The sequence below is a fragment of the Halichoeres trimaculatus genome, unplaced genomic scaffold (assembly GCF_033239565.1).
Source record: "Halichoeres trimaculatus isolate MK-OKI-2021-1 unplaced genomic scaffold, fHalTri1.1 fHalTri1_scaffold_4, whole genome shotgun sequence".
NCBI lineage: Eukaryota > Metazoa > Chordata > Actinopteri > Labriformes > Labridae > Halichoeres > Halichoeres trimaculatus.
Window position 1 is genome coordinate 21,894,073 of NW_027437182.1, and position 26,175 is coordinate 21,920,247.

General features: G+C 40.7%; 3 protein-coding genes across 7 annotated transcripts; 1 reads left to right on the forward strand and 2 right to left on the reverse strand.

The window, feature by feature from the left end:
- Positions 1 to 199: 199 nt before the first annotated feature.
- On the reverse strand, positions 200 to 6,283 carry LOC141788843 (transmembrane protein 205). 4 transcript variants are annotated; one of them, XM_074667945.1, is made up of 4 exons: positions 5,666 to 5,754; positions 5,197 to 5,374; positions 3,283 to 3,446; positions 200 to 2,784 (listed from the first exon to the last, which is right to left on the reverse strand). In XM_074667945.1, exons 2-4 carry the CDS (start codon positions 5,294 to 5,296, stop codon positions 2,482 to 2,484), a joined length of 567 nt encoding a protein of 188 aa, XP_074524046.1. In that variant the 5' UTR covers positions 5,297 to 5,374; positions 5,666 to 5,754; the 3' UTR covers positions 200 to 2,481. The 4 variants fall into 4 exon arrangements, with proteins under 4 accessions (XP_074524046.1, XP_074524047.1, XP_074524045.1 ...); XM_074667946.1 differs by lacking the exon at positions 5,666 to 5,754 and adding an exon at positions 5,570 to 5,643; XM_074667944.1 differs by lacking the exon at positions 5,666 to 5,754 and adding an exon at positions 5,531 to 5,641.
- A 2,226-nt stretch (positions 6,284 to 8,509) lies between these two features.
- Positions 8,510 to 12,530, forward strand: LOC141788842 (cytochrome P450 2J1-like). 2 transcript variants are annotated; one of them, XM_074667940.1, is made up of 9 exons: positions 8,510 to 8,748; positions 9,237 to 9,402; positions 9,492 to 9,644; positions 9,724 to 9,884; positions 10,809 to 10,979; positions 11,126 to 11,267; positions 11,447 to 11,634; positions 11,743 to 11,884; positions 12,004 to 12,530. In XM_074667940.1, exons 1-9 carry the CDS (start codon positions 8,557 to 8,559, stop codon positions 12,183 to 12,185), a joined length of 1,497 nt encoding a protein of 498 aa, XP_074524041.1. In that variant the 5' UTR covers positions 8,510 to 8,556; the 3' UTR covers positions 12,186 to 12,530. The 2 variants fall into 2 exon arrangements, with proteins under 2 accessions (XP_074524041.1, XP_074524042.1); XM_074667941.1 differs by having other exon boundaries at positions 9,495 to 9,644; positions 12,004 to 12,528.
- Positions 12,531 to 14,214: 1,684 nt separating this feature from the next.
- On the reverse strand, positions 14,215 to 26,033 carry hook1 (hook microtubule-tethering protein 1). Its single transcript, XM_074668752.1, has 22 exons — positions 25,847 to 26,033; positions 24,572 to 24,657; positions 24,372 to 24,444; positions 23,746 to 23,796; positions 23,029 to 23,161; positions 22,839 to 22,906; positions 22,148 to 22,210; positions 21,889 to 21,972; positions 20,305 to 20,468; positions 18,642 to 18,782; positions 18,362 to 18,563; positions 17,925 to 18,035; positions 17,748 to 17,835; positions 17,589 to 17,655; positions 17,240 to 17,380; positions 17,049 to 17,136; positions 16,855 to 16,886; positions 16,670 to 16,752; positions 16,309 to 16,409; positions 16,106 to 16,207; positions 15,956 to 16,024; positions 14,215 to 15,531 (listed from the first exon to the last, which is right to left on the reverse strand). Exons 1-22 carry the CDS (start codon positions 25,898 to 25,900, stop codon positions 15,379 to 15,381), a joined length of 2,154 nt encoding a protein of 717 aa, XP_074524853.1. The 5' UTR covers positions 25,901 to 26,033; the 3' UTR covers positions 14,215 to 15,378.
- Between the last annotated feature and the right edge of the window lie 142 nt (positions 26,034 to 26,175).

Consider the following 26,175-nt stretch of genomic DNA (forward strand, 5'->3'; position numbering starts at 1 on the left):
TTAATTCTTTACTTAATTACTGTTAATTGATATTTTACAGTAAACAAGTAATTTTTAGATTTATTCAAAATTTACAACTTCTTTCCTTTAAATTTTTGAAATTTCTGTAAATAAAACAAATTTTACTACCTTGTAAATTTAAAATCATATTAGCTTAAATTTATGATTTTTACCCAATGCATTACATTACGACTCTTCCTGTAAATTTATAAACCTTTCTTTTTAATGTTTGACTTCAATCCTGTCAATTTACAGTTTTTACCTTGTAAGTTAATCATTTCATCAGTGTAATGTGACAACTCTCTCAATGTAAATCTTACAACTTTACACCTGTAATTTTACCATTTTTTTCCTGCAAATGACAAACATTTTTCCTTACAGATTTAACTCTTTTCCTGAAAATTTACTTAATTCCTCAACATTTGACATTGTAAATAAATAACTTTACTGGAGTATCTTTAAGACTTTCTCTTAAAAAGTTAAGATTTATTCGCAATCATTTATGACTGAGTTTTTTCAGTTTACCAATATTTTTCTGTGACCCTGTGAAATTACAAAATGTGCAAAAAAAGAGAGACAACATTTAAAATTGATCAGAGAGCCCTTTTTTCCCACATGCAAACAAACATATTCAAACAGACAGAAACCTGAGAACTTTTCTGCACATTAATAAACTGGTTTAGATCCAACATGGCTGCTTCAGTTTCCCCACAGACACATCATCATATTTGAGTTTTTACAGAACAAAACCAAACATACTTCAGGAATTCAAGATAAAGACTCTTCTGCTCCGTTAATCTTTAAATAACACAACTCCCTCACAAGTACATTGTCAGTTTTTTGGTTTATGAAAAAGCAGAAAGTATTGTTCAGTGTCTCCAGAGCTTAAAGTGAAGTCCTTTGATGGTTATATTGTAGACAACACAAAGACATTCAGATCAGCGTTAACGGAGGGGAACAAATCCAGAAACCCCCAGATTAGAGGAGTCAGACGAGTTTGTCCTTACGTCTTATTTCTGGGTTCAATAATGATCAAACAAAAACAATGAACGGGCATTTATTAGTTGAAAAAGACATTTTTATAGATCTATGACTTGAGTAACATCTGATGTCAGGTTGTGTTGGTTCTAGGAGAAATCTTCATCCTCAAACAAACTCTACAAAACCATCAAATCATCAGACGCTCTGCATGAGAAGTTCTTCTGGAAAACTTGAGAAGGATGCAGCGTTAGACGATAAAATTTAGTTTTTGTGGAAAATAGTCCACAACATTTGACCGCTGCCTGGTGACACTGTGATGCATCGACAAACCAGCAGAGTATTGGACTCGGCTGATATCATCCATGTTTACAGATACTGGTTTAGATACTTGGTATTCACTGACTGCAGGGAGTAACCGGCTCCCGCTCCACAACAGAGCTGGATCTGGATGAACGTAGAGATGATGGACAGATGGACGGAGCGATATTTAAACACTGAATGACCGTCCTGTTCATATTTGTCATTATAAGTCCTAATTTATGTCTCTATGAACTGATGACTTCAAAGACGGCTGAAAGCTGTGTCCTAAACTGTTTTTTTTTTTTATCATCAGCTTACAAAAATGGACCTGTGTTAATCCTCATTTCTCACTTGGTGCATTTCTGACTCTGCAGGTTGTAACAGTTTCTGTAAATGATAAGCAAACCAATTCTGCACTCAGCAATTAAGTAAAACATCTTTGACGCTGTGCCTATGTTGGTTTCCCGTTTCGATTTAAAGCTAATGAACACGCTGAAGTCTGAGCATCTAATGAACTCCAGGATTTGAGGAGAAATGAAACTCCCTACCAGTCAAAAAGCTTTCACCTTTGAAATCTTTTTGAAACCGTCAAACGTGCTGGCAGAACTGAGATCCTGATCTCAGCCACCAACTCTTAAAAGTGAACCAACCTGTTGTGTAAAAACAGATCTCAAAGCATGCAGATCAATGAGCTGGAGCGGTTAAAACTCTTCCTTCATGCCATCAGAGAGCTGAAGGAGAGCCAGACAAACCTGTGACACCACGCTGCACAGGTGGAATAAAAAACTCCACCCAAACAAGCCGAGCAGGCTGGAGCAGCGTGTCCTTAAAAAAGGTGTCAATCTGTGAAAGGTGCAGCACTAGTGAAGAGGGTTAAGAGAGACAACTCCAGGGTGCCAGCAGGCTGACACACACACACACACACACACACACTCACACACACAAACACACACACATTTACTAGGTGAAAGGTGACGCATGACTCACAGCAGGAGCTGACTGATCTCCCAAAGTGTGAGCAGGGAGGCTGTTCTTTCATTATTCCCCGAGACACAGAACAAAGTGACCTGGATCTAAGAAGGCACAGAGGAGGAAGAGACTCCACGTTTTAAATACATAACTTACCACTGAAACAAAAGTCTGAGTGTTTGATTGTAAAGGGGTGATTCGTGGTAACAGTCCAGCTGCTGTGTGTCAGTCTCAGAGTGTGTTCAGGTTCTCTGCCATGTAGCAGAGGCTGTAGAAGTTGCAGCCGATGCAGCAGAGGTTGCAGAGCGACGACAGGAGTCTGTAGAGCCACAGGCGGCCGCTCAGGTGTCTGTATTTCACGTCAGTCTCGCACAGCTTAGCATAAGCTTCTCGGTTCGACGACAGCCCGATGTCCTGACCCAAACCGCACGCCTGCTCGATCAGGTGCATGTCCGCCATGATCTCTGACGTCATCTGGCCGAACCACTGAGCGTTCACCGCCGCAACCGTCACCGACACAAAGAAGATGAAAATCTGGTGGAGACAGAGGAGAGAGTGAAGCATGGTTCATGCATGTTACAGTATTCCTGAAAATGTTTCTGCATTTGTAAAGCAGATAAAGATTATGTCACCCAGAAGGTGTCTGTACTTTTTCCTGCCAGCTAACTGTTCGATTTCTGCGAGACGTGGAGGTGAGCTAGTGAGTGAGCCCAGCAGGCCTGAAAAATGCTCCACCTTCGAGTAAGCAGGCTGTAGTGATGACAATTAAATCATGCCAACTGAGTGAAACCAGAAGAGCAGCACGCCACAGGAGAATAAATCATCAACACGTTTTTCTGTATACTCTGCAGTCTGTCATCTCGTAAGCTATCTTGGATCTTTTGCAAATGTTACACTGCAGCGTCTTTTCTCATCCCGATCATGTTCAAACTGAGGACTGAGCAGACAGTCCTGAGTTTGTCTTGACATCCTCACAGGTTCCTGACTGTAAAGATCTTAGAAGTATCCTGAGTTTAAACGCATCCTTCCTACCTGGAAGGCCTCTCTGTCGTCCAGCATGTCACTGGGGTGGTACACAGCGTAGATGGTGAGGTTAAAGAAGGCACAGGCAGATCCCAGGTGGAGGTAGAACGGGACCAGTCTGCTCTGGATGAACCCGTACGTGTGTCTGTTCAGGTGGTTGTCCATCACGAAACCTGAGCAGGAAGACATGAAAAAAAAACCTTCAGGCCCTGGTTTGTCCCCGAAAAACATGTTCTTGTTTATCACTCACTTCTGCTCTGCAACATGATCGGAGAGGTTTAATCTCTGCTGGAATGAGATTCAGCGAGTTCAGATGCCAAATATTCCACCTTACGGCTTTGAACACAAGGTTTTTACTCTAATGTTCAGGGTCAAACGTTTGTTTCAAAGATCCAAAACTGACCTGGGTGTTTCACAGACAGAGTGTTTGTTTTCACACTCAGACGCTCTGTGTGTTATGTATGCATTTTTTTAATGCAATCTCTAGTTTATCTTGGCTTTGATGTGCATTTCTGACAGCTGTGACATTTTTATTACATCTGATTGTGTTGTAATGTGTCCATGTGTCTGCTCTCTTGCTTGCTGCAGAATTTTCCACAAGATCATAAAACAGATGATGTTTAAGCTGAAGATGAATTACTGACTCAAAGTTGACCCTTTCTAAACCATTCAATAAAAAAAAAAATAGAGGCAGCACAAATTCATATGCAGGATGTTTAACTGTCAGCTGGAGGTGATTGATCCAATATCAGGAAAGTGAGTGCAGCTTTAACGTACAGTAAAACTTTGAGTCAACAGCGCATTGTTTGCAATAAGTAGAAGTACAAGTCATATCTGAGGACATGAGATGTCATGTTGTTAAATTCACCAGTATCTTGTTTGTTGTGAACCATCTGCAGTAAGATTCTGTCTCACTTTGGTGCAGCTTCTCCTGCCATCTCACTGACGTGCAGGCAGAGTCTGTGTGAAAACACTGCTCTCAGCAGATGTAAGGTTGATTTTAAAAAAAGTGCGTTCAAAACTTCCCGCCATCATTAATCTGAGAAGTTTCTAGAGTCACATTTCACTCCACCTGTACTCTGGACCTCCACTTCTCCATGCTGACATCAGAGAGGCTGTCAGAGGACAGTGGGGTAGGAGAACAAAAAGCTTGGCACAGGGGGCTTCAACAACAAAAAAAAGTCTGACATGAACAATATAACAACTCTGAGAGCACACTTCTTACACGTTGTATAGTTTTGTGTTTTCTTACAGGCTTATCACATAAAGAAAAGATGCTGCAAAGTTGTTTTTTCCTTGAGATGGAGGCAAAATGCAGCCTTTAAAAATGACAAAATGATAGAGAGGTTCAGGGATTCTTGCACCCAGATCTTTCTTTTGTGAACAAACACTGTCATCCTTCCACCTGGAGGTGCATGAGGACAGTTTTGAAATAAGATTTTGGAAATTTCTGTGTGCATGAAGTGCACTGCAAAAACTGAAATCTTATCAAGTGTTTTTGTCTTATTTTCAGTAGAAAATTCCTTTTTAGACTCAACATGAGCCAAATTCACTTGACCAATCCAAAAAAAATGTCTTGTTGAAAGTTATTCAAGGACAAAAATGAGGTCTGAATTGCTCATAACCAGTAAGAAAAAATCTGCCAATGGAACAAGAGAAAAGTTATTTGTATTGAGACATTATTCTAATCTCAAGGAAATTTTCAAGCAATTTTTTCTTGTTCCATTGGCAGATTTTTTTTACTGGTTACAAGCGATTCAAACCTCATTTTTGTACTCTGAAAACTTGAAACAAGACATTTTTCTGGATTGATAAGTTGAAAGTGGCTCATATCAAGTATAATAAGACAATTTTTACTTAAAAAAGACAAAAACACTTGATAAGATGTCAGTTTTTTGCAGTGTGTGTGTGTGTGATACGAACTTGAAATAAAGGTGACCCAGATCTGCATCCCCCAGTATGTGGAGAGCAGCACTAGCTGCAGCAGCTTCACTGTGTAGGTGGGCTCCTGGTCTGTTGACATGCTTCCTCCAGTATGGACTCCTCTGTGGTCCTGAAATCTGCTCCGTCACCTGGCCTTCAATGCTCCACCTCAGGGCGTCTGAAACACAACCAACGATGTGAAATAAGAAACATGCCGCTTCAAGCAAAGTAACATCACAGCTATGTGATTTTCAGATTGTTTCAGTCAGTCTCTGCAGATTATGGCAAGAGGAGGAAGACTAGTGTGACTGCCTTCAGATAAGGAACTACACACCTGTTTGCTTAGCCCGCTTTTCAGACACACATCACACACCTCTTTTCTTCTGTCCGTGTGTAAACAGGACAGGACGTACACACATGCTCCATAAACTTCCGCATAGTTGTCAAGGAAACGGGTTTCAGTACTGACCCTAACTCCCAGTGTAGACCTCTTATTGGTATCCCTGTACGTTAGCAAAGGCCACTTCAAGCAAACAGCTAAACACAAACTAGCAAGTCCCAGACAGTTAATGAATCAACACACACTGACTGACACACACACACACACACACACACACACACACACACACACACACACACACACACACACACACACACACACACACTCACACACACACACACACACGGGGCGGTAACTGCTCTCCAAAGTCACCTCTGATTGTCAGTAAACCTACACTAGCGATAGAAATATGTTCCTTTATTTATCGTAAATTAAAACAGACGGTGAAAGTAGCAGCTAGCATTAGCTTAAGTTCACAGCTGGACTTAAACGTCAGTTAGTTTTACTTATTTAACCGTTTCTTTAACTGAGGTTCACAATTATACAAGCCTTCAACAGAAACCTTTACAACACTTACTGAGACTGAGTGAAAGTAGAATTTCAATCCCGTAGTGTACAGCGCACAGCTCACCTGAGTCGTCTCCGTCCCCTGACAGTTCGTTTCAGTCTCCGTGTTTGACAGTTAATGTATATCTGCAGCTGGAAGCTCCGCTGCTAATGTTAGCAAGTTAACTGTGGAAAGCTGCGTTTACGTTCTCCTCAGATGCTCGGAATTCTCAAACAAGAAAGCCGTTATACCTGTTGCTGTTTTATTTTTTTTAACTAAGCCTTCACGGTTTTACTTTGTTTTCAAGTTATTTTATTTTTAAAGAGTTTTATTACTGTTTCAAAATTAGTTTCTATGTGTAAAAATTATTGAATGGTCTAAATTGCTTTAATTTTTGTTGTATATGATACATTTATTGTACAGTCTATGGCCAAAACTCCTAAGGCTTAGAAGTGTATTGAAATAAATTCTCCAACCGATACATTATGTTAAACTGTGTTCAAAAACAAAAACAAAAAAAATAATAAAATAATGTTGACTGTATAGTTGTATGGTTTTGGAGATATTATTTACATTTTATCATTATTGTTTATTCTTCTAAAGCTGTATTTTGCAACAGACAGGACTCTAACTTTGCCGTTTTATTAATATGACAGTAAAGGAAACAAAAAGACTTTTTTTTTCATTTATTTCCATTCATTTTGAGTCAGATCTGCAAGCTCAAAATACAGCCAAAGCAAGTGTCAGATTTATTGCAGAGCGCATTTTGTTTGTTGATGTTTATGTAGATGTTTGTATTGACTACAATGACCTTTGAATAAATAGACTTAAATGCAGTTTTATAAAAATATTTTGATGTTATCAATTGAAATTGATAAGTTTAAAGTAAAGACGACAGACTATTTGAAATAACTTGAGACGTGTTTTTTTTTTTTCAAATAATTTTAATTGGTGAACATTTTTTCAGTGTGATAACACTTCAGCGATCAGATGAGGAGTCTTGCCCGCGGGTTAGGTCCCAAAATTACTTCCTTCAGAGGTTAGAACGTACGGACATAAGATTGAAACTCTTTTTTCTGATTATTCTGACAGTACGTGAAAGCAGTGTGTTTACAAAGGGGGGCGGGCCGCCTCTGTCTGGATGTTCGTTAAGAAAATGTCCCAGCAGCTCTGATTGCAGACACAACAGGTTCCCCTAACACAGCTGGTTTTACAGAGGTTTTCAGGGTCCAACGAAGAACTTGTTTGAACCGGTTTTTTACTTGTTTCTAATTGATATCAGTCAGATAACAAGAGCCATTATGCATAAAAGTGTGATGAATTTCAGCTGCAACCTAATTTGGATAACCCTTGTGGATCTTTTCACTAAGTCAAATCTGGAAGTGTTTTTGTCTTTGATATGTGAAAATAAATAAATAAATGAAAAAATAAATAACATTGTCAAAAGTTTGAAGAGATTTTTCTGAATGATACCTGCTCTGTGTGTGAAGATACTTTTTGAGGCAAAAGTTCACACCTGTGGATCCAGGTGTAGTAGTGTGAGGGTTTGATGTCTGCTGACTTGAGTTTCTTTCTTAACGAGAATCATCCTGGTGGAGAAGGATAGCTTTTAGCTTTACCTCTCATGGGAGCAGCATAACAAAATCAATACTTGTTGCCTACAGTCACATGCTTCTGTACCAACCAATCAGAGATGAGGCTTACCTCAAAGCAAAGTGAATGAAAATTACAGCTGACAGGGCTGTTAAAGTTTACAGGGGTGTTAAAATGTTAAAATGTTTAATCTGGCTCAGGATGACCTGGGTGTGCCAAAATATGATCATCTGTTTGTACAGTTTTTGAAGTGTAATATGAGATCAGATTCCACTTAACCAGATACTAACTTTTTCAAGATCACCACACCTGGAATCGAAGATGTTCGTACAGGACTACATATAGGCTACAAACAGTGCAACCCTAGCAGTCAGGTTCCATGTGTTGCTGTGGTTGCTGGTTGTCCACTTCTGTCCACTTCTGTCAGTAATTTGGAGGTTGGTAAAACTTTTGGAAAACTTTAGTTGGATCTTTTGGTGTTGCTGTTGGTGAATGGCAGATAGTGTTGTTGTCTACTTAAGTGTAAAACAGTTAGGCTGTGTGCACATTTTTGCAATGAAAGTAAAGCAGAGTATAATTGTTTGTCAAGCCAAGTTGTGAACCAACAAAGCAAAATCAACAACTTTTACCTAAAAAATATTCAATTTGACCTACAAATAATTTCTAGCTCTGTATTAATACTTGGTTTGAATTATGTTTTAATAATACTTTTGGCCCTACCATTGTACCATCACACAATCAGCTCATGGAGAGACCACAAAACACAGCGCACATTATTTGTGGTGGAGCTGTGAGTCAGCAGAGTCCCAACCCATCTCTGAGAGAGTCCTGATGATGGGACGACAGATCCTGATCAGTGTCTCCTCATCTCTGCTCCACAATGTGGCTGCACGATCTGTTCCTGCAGCTGGACCTGAGGGGACTGCTGATTTTTACGTCTGCTCTTCTCCTTGTGATGTGTTTCCTGAATGAAAAGGATCCACCAAACTTTCCTCCAGGACCACCATCGTTACCTCTGTTAGGGAACGTCTTCAGCATCGAATCCCAGCAGCCTCACATTTATCTGACCAAGGTAAGACCATGATTTTATTTAAGTCAGTGGGTTATTTAACAAGTGAAAGTTATACAATGTTGTCTGAAGCATCACTGCAACAAAAGATTATTTGAAGCTGAGCTGTGAGGATTTTTTTTTTTGTTTGTGTAAGTTTTGGTGCCCTCTGTGGACCCTGGCCTCTACATGCAAGTATTTTTGTACAAATGTCATCTCTTGCGCTCTTCTACTGGTGAAATATATCACTGATCATAAATCCATGCTGCAATGAATTTCCTCTGACTACAGCAGCAGTTCCGGACATTAAAGATGGCATTAAAAGATTGAAAATAAAGAAGCATCGATATGATTTGAGAGAATTTCATAACCAGTTAAAACCATCCAACAGGAGCTCTAATGTGAAAAAATCCTGAAACCTGAAACATTCAGTCCCATTGTCTTTAATATGCGTCTTGTCACAGTCACATGTTGGGGAACAGGCCGCTTATTCTCTGCTCCTGTGTCCACAGCTCGCTGATGTTTATGGGAATGTTTTCTGCATACGACTGGGCAGACACAAAACAGTGTTTGTGACCGGCTGGAGGATGGTGAAAGAAGCCATAGTGACCCAGGCAGACAACTTTGTGGACCGACCTTACAGCCCGATGGTGACCAGGATTTATTCAGGGAACTCTGGTGAAACATTCAAAGAACACACAAAACACACACACACACTCACAGATTCTGTGTTCAGCCTGAGTAATGCTGTATTTTGTTCGTCTCAGCAGGTCTCTTCTTCAGTAACGGGGGTATTTGGAAGAGACAGCGGCGGTTTGCCATGGCCAAGCTACGCACCTTTGGTCGTGCTGAGAGCTCCATGGAGCAGAGGATCTGTGAGGAGAGCCATTATCTGCAGGAGGCGATGGAGAAGGAGACAGGTTTGAAACAGTGTAAAACAAAAAAAAAAGCCTGTCTCTCTTTCAGAGTTAACTGACTGAAAACACTTTGTCTGTTCAGGTGAACCTTTTGACCCCGTTCCTCTTTTAAACAATGCTGTGGCCAACATCATCTGCCAGATTGTGTTTGGGAGACGCTTTGACTACAGTGACAGAAACTTCCAGAGCATGCTGAGGAACCTGACAGAGATGGCTTACCTGGAGGGCTCGGTCTGGGCTCTGGTAAGATCAACAGAATGTCAGTGAAGACTTTATAAATCTGCATCGTTATAGAGTTACTTCGGCATCCGCTCTGTCTGAAACCAACATGCTGTTAGAAAAATACAGTGAAACTGAGACCCTGTGTGGTTAAATACAGTGAAATAAAGACTTGTTTGTGACAGTAACAGTGAAACTAAAACTTATTGGAGACAGATAACTGAAACGCTGAAACGCAGTACAAATAAATACCAAGTGGAGACGGATACAGTGAAACTGAGGGGCCATTTAAACAAAACAGTTTTAGGATGAATCGCAAAAGTATTGCTGTTTCAGCCTCGTGTTTACACAGAAACAGCGTTTTAGCCAACCTGAAACGCAAACTTGTGGATTTTTTCTGAAACGCGGCTGCCACCATTTGCAAGTAAACAGCAAGCTGGCGTTTTCCGTGGAAACGCTGACGTCACACTGTACTTTGGCGGAAATCTACCGAAAGCCGCTTTTGGACAAGACAGTTAAAACGCCAACGACAGGCCTGGCATGCTTAGTACAGCGTTTTCAGTCCTTCAGCATTTCCATGTAAACATAATTTGTTTTCCTCTGTGTTTTTGTGTTTTGGGGTGAAATGTCACGTAAACAGGGCCAGAGCATCAGGGAAAACAGATACAGTTAAAGCTGAGTCCCAGTGGAGGTAGATAAAAACCTGGTACTGATTCTAGCTAGGGTTCCTCAAACTGGACTTGAGTCAGTCTTGGATAGCCAGAAGAACCTGGGGAGTTCATCCAGATAAAGTTAATGGAGGAAGAAGGGATATTAACCCAACTGAGAGAAAGTCAGAGTGATGCTACAAACCAGGAGCTGAAGGATTTAGTTTTGCTAACACACCTGAGGACACTGTTAGTGTCAAGGTGCTGTATAAAATAACAGCTCCTGTTTTCTCTCCAACAGCTCTATGACTCCTTCCCAGCTCTCATGAAACACCTGCCAGGGCCACACAACGGCATCTTCAGCAACTCTAAATGTTTGGAGGCGTCCATTCGAGCCGAGGTGGAGAGACACAAGTTGGATCTGGACCCAGGCAACCCTCGAGACTACGTAGACGCCTTTCTGATTGAGAAAGTAGGGACTTAAAAAAAAAAAAAAAAAAATCAGCTCACTGTACATGAGAAACCAGTAATCTGGGCCTGGTGCTGCAAGGATCAGCTCTTTTAAGATCACATAATTTAAAACAAAGCTAATCATTTGTCTGTTTCTTTGTCCAATAGCACAAGCAGAATGGCGAGCTTGGTTTTGATGATGAAAACCTGGTTTTATGTTGTCTGGATCTGTTTCTGGCTGGAAGTGAAACAACATCAAAGACGCTTCAGTGGGGCCTTGTCTACCTCATCAACAACCCACACATTCAGGGTGAAAATTCATTTAGCCTGGATTTGGATTGTAAAGTTTATCCTATTTTTTAACACACAGGGGGCAGGTTTTGAGAGTTTTGCTACAGCTGGTCAGTAGGAGGAGCTTTGAATGTTTTGACTTCACTTGAGGGGTGATGTGATGTTGTCCGTCTATTTAGTTCAAATGTTTTATTTCAGGCAAAGTCCATGCAGAGATCGATGCTGTGATCGGACCCACTCTTCAGCCGAGTGTGGCTGACAGACCCAACTTACCCTACTCGGACGCTGTGATCCACGAGATCCAGAGGATGGGGAACATCGTCCCTCTGAACGGGCTCAGAATGGCCGCCAAGGACTTGATGCTGGGCGGTTACTTCATACCAAAAGTGTGTCTATGTACAACCTGCAAATCAGACACAGCAGTGATCCATCTCTGAGTTGGTACGTTAGGTGTCTGTGGAGAGTTAAAGATGATCTTCTCATGTTGTTTGAAGGGAACCTCAGTGATGCCCAACCTGACCTCAGTGCTGTTCGATAAGAACGAATGGGAAACACCTGACACCTTTAACCCCAAACACTTCCTGGATGCTAATGGGAAGTTTGTGAAGAGAGAGGCTTTTTTACCGTTCTCTGCAGGTAACTGTAACATCTGCCTGACTCTCACTCTGATCATCTCTGGACAGGATCAACTTTTGATCATTTTGAGCTTGAACATGAAAACAAAGTATTTCAGTGGTCCTCTCTTTGTTTTGCAGGACGGCGTGCGTGTCTGGGTGAGGGGCTGGCAAAAATGGAGCTCTTCTTGTTTTTTATTAGTTTGTTTCAGAGGTTTACTTTTTCCACTTTGGATGGAGTTGAGCTGAGAACTGAGGGAATCACTGGAGCTACACGCTCGCCACTTCCATTCAAGATCTACGCCAAAGTACGTCAAACCTGAACCCAAAGGAGTCCAGACTGTGAGCAGATAAACATTTTACAGTGAAGAGTTATAATACCAAAATGCAGATTTAGCAAATGTTGAATTAAAATTTGTTGCCTTTACTTCGTACCATGCAATTCTTCACACGCACAGCTTGATAGGAACTTGTATCTACTTGTGTATTTGGTTTTCATTTTTGTCATTCACACCTAGTTCAGTGATTTTATTTGTGTTTGGCTTCACACAACTCTGGAGCTCTATATGAGGCTATGCTCTACATATTTTGTCCACATGAGGGCGCCAAATCCACACAAGCTTAAGCTTTTTGATAGTTCCTTTAAATTGAACATTTAATGTGTGATATTGATGCTGGTTGCTGAATGAATGAATAAATATTTTATTTACATGTATGGTCATTTGAATCATTCATCCCTAATGGAATTATTCAGATATGTGAACTGAAAACCACTCAGATACTTCCTGATAAGCAGGGCCTTGCAGAAGACTGACATGAAAAATAAAAGTTAGATACTTCAGTAAATAAAATGTGAACTAAAGCACACAATGAAGTGTGGCAACCGCCAGTCTGCCTATAAGAAGCCAACGCTGAAGCTTCAAAAGCTGCAGGTTGTCGAGTGTCCACCTGAAGCTTGCTGCAGGAGCACAGGAAACCCAATACAAACACCTTCAAAGAAGTGGATCTTAACAGCAGAAATATTGATTGAAAATATTGATTTGTGCCAAAAGTGATCATTTTCACTTCATCAAGTTCCTCATTTGATTCCGGGGAGCTAAAAGTTATTCTCTTACAAAAGCTAAGCAAAACAGACTAATCATAGCTCAAGACCAGGACTTTTTTTTCCAACAATTATTCAATCCAATCCAAACTGACATTATTGGTTAGGCACTGTAAAACAACCACTGTTGACTGAAGTGCTGTACAGGACAATAAATCAAATGCATGGCAGCTCACTTGAGATAAAATAACACTACGTGTAAAATACAGAAACAATTTAACAACATAAAACATAAGTAAAGTAAAAAAAAAAAAAAAAAAAGCACACTAAATAGAAATCAAATAAACAAAGTCAGGGCAGGGGTAAAAAGATGGGTCTTGAGGAGAGATTTAAAAACAGCCAGAGGAGAGGCCTATTTAATGTCCTGAGGTAAATAGTTACTAAGTTTTGAAGATTAACAGCAAACGCATGTTCCCCTCTGAGCTTCTGCCCGGTCTCTGGCACCTTCAGGAGCTGCTGATGAGCTGACCTTAGAGAGCAGGCGGGTGTGTATGAGTGTAGAAGTTCCACCAAAAACGTCACTTCTGTCTTTTTGCAATCAAAATTTACAAAGCCCCTCCAGGCCTTTATGTCATCAAAACACCACAAACAACTGTTGAACATTGTACTCATTGTTCTTTTTAAGAGGCACATAAATCTGACTGTCGTCTGCATAACAGTGGAATGCAATAGCATGTTTCCTGAGTAGTGACCCTAGTGGGAGCAAATAGAGAGAAGAGGAGAGGGCCGAAAACTGAGCCCTGGGGAACTCCACAACAGAGAGGAGCAGAGGAGGAAGCAGAGTCACCAGGGCAGACACAGAAAGTTCAATCAGTCAGATGTCACCTGAACCTGTCAAGTACTATGCCCCTGACGCCCACCCAGTGCTCCAAAATAAAAATCATATCATGATCTACAGAGTCAAATGCAGTGTTAAATCTAAAAGAACAAGGACATAACAGTCACAAGAGTCAGTTGCTAAAAAGAAATCAATAAAAACAAGAGCTGATTCAGTTCTGTGAAAGATTTTTAAACTGGATTGGAAAAATAAGAACTATTGTCATGTAATATAATGTAAAATTTTTTCCTTAAAACTTTATGGCTTTATCCTGGTAATACAGCAAATTTATTCTTGTCAATCAAGTTTTTTACTTGTAACATTATCACTTTAATTTAAGAAAAAAAAATCTATCTTGAGGCAAAATGACTTTTATTTTCTCTATTATGGATTTATTCTCACATCAGGGGGATTTCAAACTAGTGACATTGTGACTGTATTTTCGTATCACTTCATTATCTTGCAATTGCAGCTTTAATCTTCAAACATAAGGACTTTTTGTATCATTACCACATCCTTTTCATAGAATTACAACTTTTTTTTCATAGCATTACCATTCTCTAGCTGAAGAGTCATTTTTCTCTGATTAAATAAAGACACTTTTAGAAAGACAATATATTTATTCACAAGAAATCCAAACTGTTTTAAACTTTTACTTTTTAACTTCCTGAAATGTTAAAAAGACATCCTTTCTCTCTTTTTAATTTCGACACAAACATGAACCCTCAGTTTGTGCTACATTTCATCAAACTTCACATTTCCACTGAAATCCTTCAAATCTACAAGAAAGTACTGACTGCAAAGAAAAATATAACAGTGATTGTTTTTGTCAGGTGTCGTCAGTGTTTCTACAAACTTACAATCAAAAGTCATACAAAGAAAGAAGATATCGCAGCGGCTTCATTAACACAACAACGCAAACTTCATTAACATCTTTACCAAGTTCTTCATCAACTAAATATAAAGCGGCAGAGAAAACAGACTCAGAGGCTGGTGTTGATCCTTTTCATATCACAGATTAACATGTCAGATTAGAAACTGGATTACTAACTCAGATCATAGATACTCATTGGATAGAAAAGTCTCTGTGTGATAGAAATGCTGGAGTAAAAACCAGCATTTAGTCCTGATTTTAGTCCTGATTTCAGTTCTGACTGAAGGATCTGTGATTGTTGTTGCAGCGTCGATCACCTCAGAGCACTCAGACAAATGTCACAGCTTCATTTCAGTACAAAACAGATGTTTTTTGTCTTAAAGCTGCTGGCGTCCAGCACCAAACACAAAACTCTTTTGCGAGAAGTCTGAGGCTGGTTTCATTAGTCTGCTGAATTTCAACATCTTCCCTTTTAACCCTTCAACTGCATAGAATAAAAGGTCCAGTTCTTCACATTAACAATCATCTAAAAGTCCCTCACGGTTAAAATCACGTTTAAATATTACAGGCATTATTTCAGAGTAAGATAAATCTACATTCATTTAAGTATCTCTCAGAGATCAAAGAGGAACCGATAAGAAAGAGCTCGTCTCCTCTGATGTGGCTGAAAGCAGGTGTGTTAAGGTCACTTAAGTGCTCACTTTGGAGTGCTGAGGGTGGTCCTTACTTGGACGTGGGCACGCTGACGGACAGTGCCCTGCGGGGGGCGTTAGAGACCTGCCGCTGCTGAGACAAGAAAGACGGGCCGGGTGTCATCATGGAGGACGAGCAGCCGCCGAGACGAGATTCAATCGCCAACTTCTGAAAATTCAAGCTCTGGAAAATAAAAATTATCTTAGCGTTAGCAAAGAGAGATTATTTAGTGAGTGTGGAAACCAGCCAAGATGATCGAGAACAGCAACAGGAGTCATACACTTAATGTTGATTACAACCGTTACTTCATACATCCAGCTCTTTTCTTGCTGTATAAAAATCTAATTAAGTGTTAATAATGAAAATCGAGCAACACATCTGGGAAAAAAATGATTTCTAAACCTGGATCCACGTTGGTCCAGGGAATGAAGTCATTTTACTTTTGTGTTCCAAGCTGTATGCATAATTATCCTGCACACTGAAAAGATGCAAAGCTTTTGTGCCTCTAAACCTTTGTGAATTACAAGACATAATTTAATCCTCCACAAAAAGTGTTTGTGAATCTGTGTTTTTCCTTTCTAAACGAGCTGTTGTAGGCTGTATTCACCTTGTTGTACCAGGCTGTGACGATCAACTTCTCCTCGTACTCTCTGAGTCTCGCCTGCTCGCACTGACGCTGCAGAAACATCAGAGAAAAAAAACTTTATAAAAGTCCAAATCATAAATATTTAGCTCCAAACACGAACACCAGGTTTACCTCTAGATTCAGGATCTGTTTGTCACGATCTGCAACCTGATTCTTCAGAGCCTGAATCTCAGCTGTGGCTGGATTCAACTTTGGATCCAGAGCTCGGATCACCTGGAAGAAAAAGAAAAAACACAATGGATTAAACTAAAGGAAGAAAAACAACTTGGAAAAAAAAAGAAAAAAAAAGAGTCTCTAAAGAGAAGATTCTTTACATTTCGAGCTTTCTCCAGGTACATCTTGTATCTCTCCTCCATCGCTCGCATGTCGTCGTCTTTTTTCTTCAGAGCCGCCATCAGCTCGTCTAGCTTAAGCGCTGAAACACACAGAATACACAACTTACAGCCATGTTTGTTACAGTATATAAGCACTAATGTGTGTTGTATGTATATTTGTGTTAATCTGTGTTGTTGTGTTTTGAAATATGTATATGTGTAGTTCTGTGTTGTGTACTACTGAAGGCTCATATGTGTGTTGTTCTGTTTTGCTGGATGTTGTTGCCTCTGGTTTGTTGATGTGTGACATGTGTTGTTTCTGTGTAATTGTGTGTGCTGTGTGTAGTGTTGGGTGTCTCACAGGTCTGTGTGTTATCGGGCTGCAGGTCCTCCAGTAACTCTTTCTTCTTCATGATTTCATCCTGAGCCTCGTTCAACTGTACCCTGAAGAAGAAGGAGATTTGTTATGATACTGCCCCCTACTGGACATAAACAGATTTCATTTCATACAACTTAAGATCACAGCAAGACAAAATCCACACTCACATGTGAGCATCAAGTTTCCTCTTCAGGTTTGACTGGAAGGAAAAAATTCACATTATTTATTCTGAAAGTTCAACAGGTGCCCAAACATTACACTGAATCAAACTTTTTTAACAACACAGTCTATTTAAGATGACATCATCAGGTTTAACTGAACATTAAAACAAAATTATTCAGATTATATAATCTGTACTCACATCATCAGGTTTGGAGGCCTGGCTCTGCAGAGCTTTCTGAAGATCTTCGACCTGCTGCTGCAGCTCAGTGATGCGCTCTCGGCTCAACCTGCAGGTTCATCACCATGACAAACAACAAATCACACATTTAAAAAAGAACCAATCACAGAGCTGAGAAGTATCTGATGATGTCACAGAGAATCTGTCATCACCTGTTCTCTGTGTCCAGCTCGCTGCGGCTCTTGTGAGCCTCCTCCAGGTCGGCCTGCAGGGTGGCGATCTTCTCCCGCTCACACTCCTCCTGCTGCACGCGCAGCATCTTGTTCTCATGCTGCAGCCGCATGAACTTCTCTCTGTGCGCACACACACACAAACACACAAACACACAAACACACACACAAACACACACATACAGTTACACACAAAAAATACCCGCACACTGTTCTCTTGCAGCAGCTGCATTAACTTCTCTTTGCAACATCACACACACACACACATACACACACACACCGTCAGAGAGGATTACTTGTACCCGATAGCATACCTGCACTCAGAGATTACCTGTACTCCACGGGGATTAATTCAGCTGCCAAATTGTCGTGGCTGGGGCTGGTTGTGGGAAGCATCCCTGCATGAAACAGAGAAAACTTTACAAACTGTACATGAAGATCAGTGAACTGGGTTGGGATTAGAGTTAGGATTAGATGATGGGTGACAAACCTGCTTTGGAGAGCTGGGTCTGCTGAGCCTGAGTGCAGTGCAGCTCCTCATTGATCTCCTTCAGGGAGTCTCTCTCAATGATGATCCTCTGCAGAGGAGGTAGAGATTATTTACGAGCAGGTTATGAGTTAGTGAACCATGTTACAGCTGGAGAACACAGATTAAAAGCTGCTTCACCTCTCTCTCCTTCATCACAGTCTCGTGCTTTTCCTCCAACTTCTTCATCTCAAAGGCCAGATTATCTGCTCGTCTCGTCTCCTCAGACATCTTCTTGTGCAGCTCCTGGACCTGATGGGCATTCAACAGGTTAAATCATAGTTATTTATCAATCTGGTCTCTACATGCTCGAAAAAAAGTCAAATGAAACAGATGAAACCACAAATTACATAGGAACACTAAATCCATTTGTTTTTCACAACATGTACAAATTCTCTGCTGTTGGAAATCTCCGCTCACTGTGGGAATATGACTGTAGATTAAAGGGACATAACAATACATGTATGACATTATCCACCATGCTGGTATCATAAATCTTTTTAAAGAGAGAGTACTGAATTATTATTAATGTTATTATTATTTTGAAGGCTCCGCTGTCCCCCTGATCTCAAACTGACCTGTCTCTTGTAGGTCTCGAGCTGAGCGCGTGCGGCATTGGCTTTACGCAGTTCTTCCTCCAGACTAACAGTGTTTTGCATGTAGGTCATGTTGTTCTCCTCCAGAAGCTTCACCTGCCTCTTCAGGTCTCCCAGGTTTTCCAGTTTACGTTTGTAAGTGTCCACCGAGGCCTCCAGCATCACCACACGGTCAGAACAGTTCCTAAAGGCAGACAAAATTCAGAGAGATCATTTCAATTAATCAATCACTGAAGCTGTGAGGAGAACAAACAAAACAAACCTCAGGACGTCCAGCTCGTCTTTCAGAGCTCGAGATTCTTCAGCCAGACTGGTCAGCTCATCGTTTCTGTGCTGGACTTCAATCAGCTGTTTCTCCAGGTCCTCACAGTGGATCCTGTAGTCATCTTTAGCTGCCTCCAGCCTGTGGGAGAAAACTGACTGAATGAGACCAGTGGTAGTAACCAGTTTAGACTGGTTCAAACAGCTCAACACAGTTCAGGGTGGTTCAGATTGGTTAAGAGTAAATTACTCCAAACTGCTCAAGGCTGGGAAGAGGTAGATCAGTGTAAACTGGTTCAAAGTGGTTTAAATTGATTAAGACTGATTCCTTCGTTCGTCCCACAATGGGAAATAAAACTGGACTAGACCAGCTTTGACTAGCCAGAAACATTTGAAACACAAACCATTTGAGGCGCTGCCTAAGTAGCTGCCTGTTGCAGCAGCTGTCTCTTCTTTGAACGTTTCTTGTATTTTTTTTGGGTCTCTTTTTCGTCATCTTTATATTTGGAGTGGATCATTACTTTGTATGGTTTATTGTTGGTCACGGACACCAAACTTTTTGTGGCTTCAGCAGTATTTATGCTACTTTTTCTCCTGTGTTTGTCTGGAGATCCTACATGTAACCATGGCTGTATTGTTTACATGCGAAATTAGCTGTTAGCAGCCTGTAGCATGTCAATGCTAACTAGTGTACGGCTTGATGATTTCCCTCGAGGTGAGGAGGAGGTGAGGACGATGTGCTGGTTCTCGGGTGTGAGCTGGGAGGTGACGACGTGGACCTGTCCTTCCATCTATTGTTGTTGGGAACGTGGGATCTATCTCTGGTGGGATGGACAAGCTAGCCGTGCTCGCCTGCGGCAGAGGGGCTGCCGGAGGGCAGAGTGGCATCGTGCTGTTCACAGACGTGGTTGACGGAGCTGACATCAGACGCCGGCGCCACATTGGAAGAGCTTCACCTGCTGTGAGCAGACAGGATCCAGGAGACAGAGACTGAACAGACTGCTGAAGGAGCTCAGTCCTGGACCCTGTGGAGGTGGAGACTGGCTGGGCTGGAGAGTGGTGGACGGATTGTCGTCATCTATTTTCTTGTGGACCTTTTTGCACTTTCAATACACTTTCTTACTTTTGTTTTATTGATTGCTGCTGTGACTCCTGAATTTCCCCTTGGGGATAAATAAAGTATTTTCTATTCTATTCTATTCTATTCTATTCTATTCTATTCTATTTAACTGGTTTGGAATGGCTCTGACAGGTTTAAACCAGTTTAGACTGGTTCATGTGATTCAAACAGTTAAGTCATGTTCAGGGTGGCTTTATCCAGCTGAAGTGATTCAAAGACTTGAATTGTTAAACATGTTAGAGCCTGGTTTGAAAAAGGGTCATTGGCTAAATCTGTGAGGATTTTAACTTGTTGAAAATCTTTTGTTAAAATGACTAAAACTGGTTTTGATTGATTTCAAATAATTTTAAAATGGTTTATATAGTTTCAAACTGGTCTATTAAGATTGGTTCTTGCAGGTGTGATCAGGCTTAGGCCAGTTCAAATCTGTTCACTTTGGTTCAAGCTGGGTTAGACTGGTTTAGGTTTGGACTGGTTTTACTTCTTCATGCATTGCTGTAACTCTCATATAGTGTGCTCCAAATGAAAGCAGCAGGCCACTCACCTGAAGTTCTCCTCCTGCAGAGCCTCAACCTGCTGCTGCAGCTGGCTGTGTTTTCGTCCTGATGGAGTGCTCGGGTCATCGAACGTGTCCAGCTGATTGGCTCTGTCCGTCAGGACGTCATTCTCTGCCAAAAGGCTGTTCCTTTCTTCTTGAAGAACTGCCACCTGTCCAGGTACACTCAGGTTCAGGTACACCAGAGTATGGGTACAAAGGAGTTTCAGACACACTCGGGCTCACGAACACTAGTTCATATGGAAGGCAGTGCTGGTACACTTGGGTTTGGCATGGTCACTTTCAGGAGCATTAAGTTTAGGTGTGCTAACATAAGTTTGGTTTTAGCGCAATATTTGTAAGACAGTAGGGTTCTGGCTCAGTCAGGTTAAGGTACAGTTAAGTTAAAGTACACTAGGTTTTAGGTAAGTCAGGTTTAAGCACAGCAAAGTTAAGGTAAACTACACAGATGGATTCCAGTACGACTGGGTTTAGGTGCACTGGGGTTCAGGGATAATAAAGTTCAGGTACAACATGATATCATTACACCCAGGTGGACACATACTTATTAGTCTCACAATAGCAACATGGTTTGAGTGGTTAAAAAATTAATTTCATGCAAAGTTACAGTTGAGTATCACACACAGAACACCCCCCCAACACACACACACAACATAAACTTAACACACAGGTTAAGGCCCTCCATGCTGCTCTACACAAACATGTTGTTAAACATTAGTTTAAAGTTTGTCTGTGAATATGATCCTTTAAAAATGATTTTTAATTACAGTCAATTACAGTTGACTTTTATTTGTAACAGTTAGCTAAACTCTGACACATTTCAAACACAGAAACTGTCTTTTCTCCTTGTTCAGCTTGCTTCACATTACCTGATTAAACAACAGAGTTTTAAAGATGAGCATATTCAAATATTTACCTTGCTTATCTTAATCAGTTATCAGAAAAAATATGTGAGAAATTGTGAGAAATCCAAGCATTAAAACATCCTTTCCATGCTTTTTTGAGCAGTAATCCTTTAATCCTGTTTTTATAATCACATTAATTATTGATGAGCTGATTCCCTTACGCTAATTAGTTTTAATGAATTAACAGACTACAGTCTGCTTGAGCAGGATTACAGCAGTGTGTCTAAACAGTACTGTGTATATATGTGCAGAGAATAAAAAACACAGAGGCTGATATCTTGCTGTTAGTTTTTGTTAGCTTCAGTTAGATGTTAGCTGTAAGCAGCTGCTTTTCAGGGTTTTAATTTCCAGGCAGCCAAACTGAACTCACCTTCCTGCAGCCTCAGGTGAGACACACGGAGGCACAACAAACCATCTGTCAAGAGTTCAACAGGCGTTCACAGTTAGACTGAGTCTGATGTACGGTCCTGATGGAGGACTTAGGTCAGACCAGACTACACAGTGCAGGACCACCAGAGTCCATACACAGCGTGTGTGTGTGTGTGTGTGTGTGTGTGTGTGTGTGTGTGTGTGTGTGTGTGTGTGTGTGTGTGTGTGTGTGTGTGTGTGTGTGTGTGTGTGTGTGTGTGTGTGTGTGTGTGTGTGTGTGTTATGTGTGTGTATTCACCTGCATGTCAAGCTCCTCACAGCGCTGGTTTAAAGCTTCTTTTTCTGCGATCAGTTCAGAGAGATCCTCCAGAGCTTTTTTCAGCTGGACAAGAAGAACCAGAAATCAACGAGAACACAAAAATCTCTCTCTTTCCAACAAACACAAGCAGTTTCTTTCTTACTGCATAAATTTCTCACATCTTTCACACTGAAGAACTAAAACAATAAGTTGGTGAATACAGAAGTTTTGACAGGTGTACAGGTGTAAAGAAACTGACCTGCTGCTCAAGGTCTCCTGAGCGCTCTGCTGCAAAAGGACTGTTGGAGTCTTTGCTCATCAGCTGAGGGGGAAAAGGTAAGAGTTTGATTTTACATTAGTAGAGGCTCCTTAACTTCAGTGATACAGCCACATTAAGAATAACCAAAATGGTACTTAAGGAGCAAAGTCATTCAATCATGGGACTAAATACAAGTAATGTTTTATTATAGCAAGAGAAAATGCATAATAATAAACTGTGGTTAATCTGTGAGGGTGAATGAACATAAACCCTTTCATGATGCTACAGATCAAGATAAACAGAAGTTGTAGAAGTGTTCACAGGCTTTTGGCCGACCTCTCACCATAACAGATACAGTTTTTTGCTCAGTCCATTAAAATCCTGATACTCAGTCTTAACAGTGTGGTGCTGATGTGCTGAAATATTCAGTTATTAACAAAACCTGAACTGAAGTTTAACTGAAGGTGCTTCATAATCCTTGGTTTACTTCAGCTTCACATATCTTCTGATCTTTCTCTTCTTTTCAATTATTTGTATTCTGAAGTTAACAAATGCATCGTCTTAACTGTATGACCCTTATTTCAAAATCGTTTTTTCCCATTCAAGTGTCTCCATTACTTTGTTATATGTGGTGTATTATACAATATCATATTATTTTAAATTGTATAGCTGTGTGTGAGGATTAACTGACCTCCTGGATGGCCGTCATAACCATGTGCTGCACAGACTCCTCCAGCGTCATGATGATCTGAACGTATTCTGTAAGGAGAGGCAGAATGATTTATCTATCATATGAAGATAGGAGCCGTATTGATCATAAATAATCAGGTCTGTCTATTTTGTGTCTGACTCAAAATGTAACATTCAACCAGCACACACACCTTGTTTTCTCTCACAGTTGACAGCACAACCCAGTGCGAGCTGCAGCAGCCTCCCCAGCTCCACTGGGTCCGAGCGCTCTGCCACCAGAGCCAGGTCTGGGAGAGGGAAGCCTGAGATATCCTGGGTCAAGACCTGAAGACCCACAGAGACCACAATGACTTGAAAGCCAGCCTGGAAAGAGCTGAGATACTTGTTAATGCTAAGATTAGACAAAGCTCCTCCATTAGGCTTCTATTTAGCTGCCTGGATGTTTAAATGGTGTATTGTGTATGATTCCACTATGATCTCAAACTATTTCTATTAGGAGAAACATGCAACAAATCCAGAAACAAAGCAAACTTGAAAACGTGGAAAGAAATGAACCATAAAACAAACAAAAAAAGTAATGATGGAGACAAAAGCCAAAATAAACTGCACCCACAACAAACATGCTGCAAATAATGTACAAGACACAGATTCAAAAAATAAAAAACAAACAGAAAAAAACACATACTAAAGAAAAACACTGCAAACCAAGACCTCACAGGGACATACACCACACCTGTGAGGACACTCACAGTATTATATTTGTTACTGCTTCCTTCTTTTTTGCATTTGTTTAATATCAGGCCAGGTTTTGTAAATTTTGCATTGTTTTTGAATTTGCAGCACATTTATCTTAAACACAGCACATATTTTGACAAAGCACTGCAAACTTTCAAAACACAACAACTCACCTCGTTATAATAATCCAACACCATCTGAAGGATCTTCTTCAGGTTGTTCATCTGAAGCACAAAGCAAGCACAGCTAACATCACATAACTTAAACAACCATTTCAAAGATATTTTCAAGTTTGAATATGTTTAACTTTTATAACACTTGTACAGCTCACTATTGATGTGAAATAAAATACTATTTGATAGTAAATCAACCAGCTGTTCATAGACTCTGATGACATTAGAGTCATGGATGGTTCAGTGCTTGGAAAAAAAGTGGAAATCAGGCAAGTGTTCACATCCGAAACACAGACTGTATATCTGATATCAACATGGTCTCCGTAGCAACACCATGAGATGATTTCCATTTCTGATCAGCATGTTGTCCACAGCATGTTGTGATTATCACGGGCAGGTGATGTAAGTCTGAAATCTGAGCTGATCTCTTCATTAGCAGTGAAGAAAAATCAAATTTCCTCCAGACAGAAAAAACTCTAAACCACTGCATCCTGCTATTCATCTCCCTCAAGTAAAAGCTAGAGAGTTAGGTGCACAAAAGACAGCAGGGTAAAAGGCCAAATAAAAGGTTTAACAGAAAATGAGGACAAAGAGTGATAAGGACAGTGGACAGTGCTGCTCTGTACCTTCAGTCTCCAGTTATCCTCCACATCAGCTTTAATACGACAGAGCCAGGCATCACTGAACCAGGCTGGGTCTCTGCACACAAATATAAACACAGACACACATTAAGACGCTTTAAGCTAATACATTTTTCTTCACACATTTAACTCTGTGTACAGTTGGATTCTTGTGACTAAACTGGTGTGTGTCAGCATGTTCTCACATCTGATGCAGTGCCTGTGATATTCCGGCTCCTGTAGTCAGTTCCTCCACTGTCCTGCAGGGAGCAGGAGTGTTGAAGGTCTGCAGCTAAGACAGAAAATTACCACATGAGAGGTTTATTTAGTTTCAGGAGGTGTAGACAAAAAAACTTTGTTTACACAATCATTTAAAAGAGAGAGTCATGCCCTGTAACCACATCCCAACATCACGCCTATTTACAACACCTAGAGACTTAAAGGTACACTCTCACTACACTCTGATTGTTCCAGTCTAACAGCAAACACTGAATGATTTACATGCAGCTTTACCGTTGACCATTCTGTGCGGACTTTAAAGAGCGGGTATTCTGCTGTCCCATATATCAAACATGAATATAAAGTAACAATGGTGGATGTTCATACTTAACTTGTGCACATTTTCAACAGGCACTGCTACAAACTGGCACAAACAGCCACAAATTCACATGTTGTAAAAATCCCTGAATCTGTCCGTAATTTACACTCAAAATGGTCTGTTTTAAAAACTAGCATGAGTTTTTTTGCAAAATCTTCACTTGGCTTGCACTGGGATGATGAGGTCATAGCATTAATATCTCCTAACTGGTTCATGGAAGGAGATATATATAAATAATATATATAATATCTATATATAACATGGGTAAAATGCTACTAAATGTAGTTAAGTGGAAAGATAAAGAGTGGTTTAATGAACCATAACCATACTTGGGGCCACCCCAACAACACAGTGTCCTGGTGTGCCCCCCCTTCAACACGCCCCTGCTCATTGCCATCTGAAGGAGAACAGGTGCATCAGCGGGCACTCCTCCTTATATTGTAATGTAGATATTTACATGCTGTAGGTTATAGCCAACTTAATTTGATCAGTTATGTAATGTTAACGATAGATCCAGTGAGCGACAGGCTACAAATATCTGCAGGTTAACTGGATTAACAACTTAAATCCACAGAGGGTTGATGTCTGTAGAGGTGTTGGCTGTATGTTTGTTAGCCCACAGTGCTAACAGTTACCTGAGTAAGCGCTGTGTGTTTTAGCCTGCAGAGCTAGCCCACAGATCAAAAACTCAGCAATAATAAATCAGTGCATACATCGAGTAGCGGCCTCTTCTTTTTTTAATATGATTTTAACAGTCGACCTTCAGTTGTTAGCCTCACTTAGCCTCCGCTACTACACAGTACCACCCACACCTCCACCTCCGAACAGGTAAACAGCTCCGTGGTTTCCGTTAACCTTAACGACTCATTCTAATTAAACTCACCCATATGATGAGGCTGTCGGTCAGGGCTGATTTATCCTCATCCAGTTGCTCCATTTTGACTCCTGGCTAAAGTATTTCCACCTGTCTGCAGAGCTTTTCCGCTCCTTCCCTCCGCATCTGACCTCACCTGCAGCCGTGAGGAGAGCCCTACCGTCGGATACGTACAGTACAGATTCCCGGATCTCCACCGCCATAAACACGACGTAAAATCTACGTGAATGACGCAGCTGCGTAGATTTCAACGTTTGGGGTGAACTGTATCGTGGGGGTTGTAGGGCTGGTAGAGCTGTAGCCAATTATCGTGGAGAATTTAAATGAGTGACAGCACC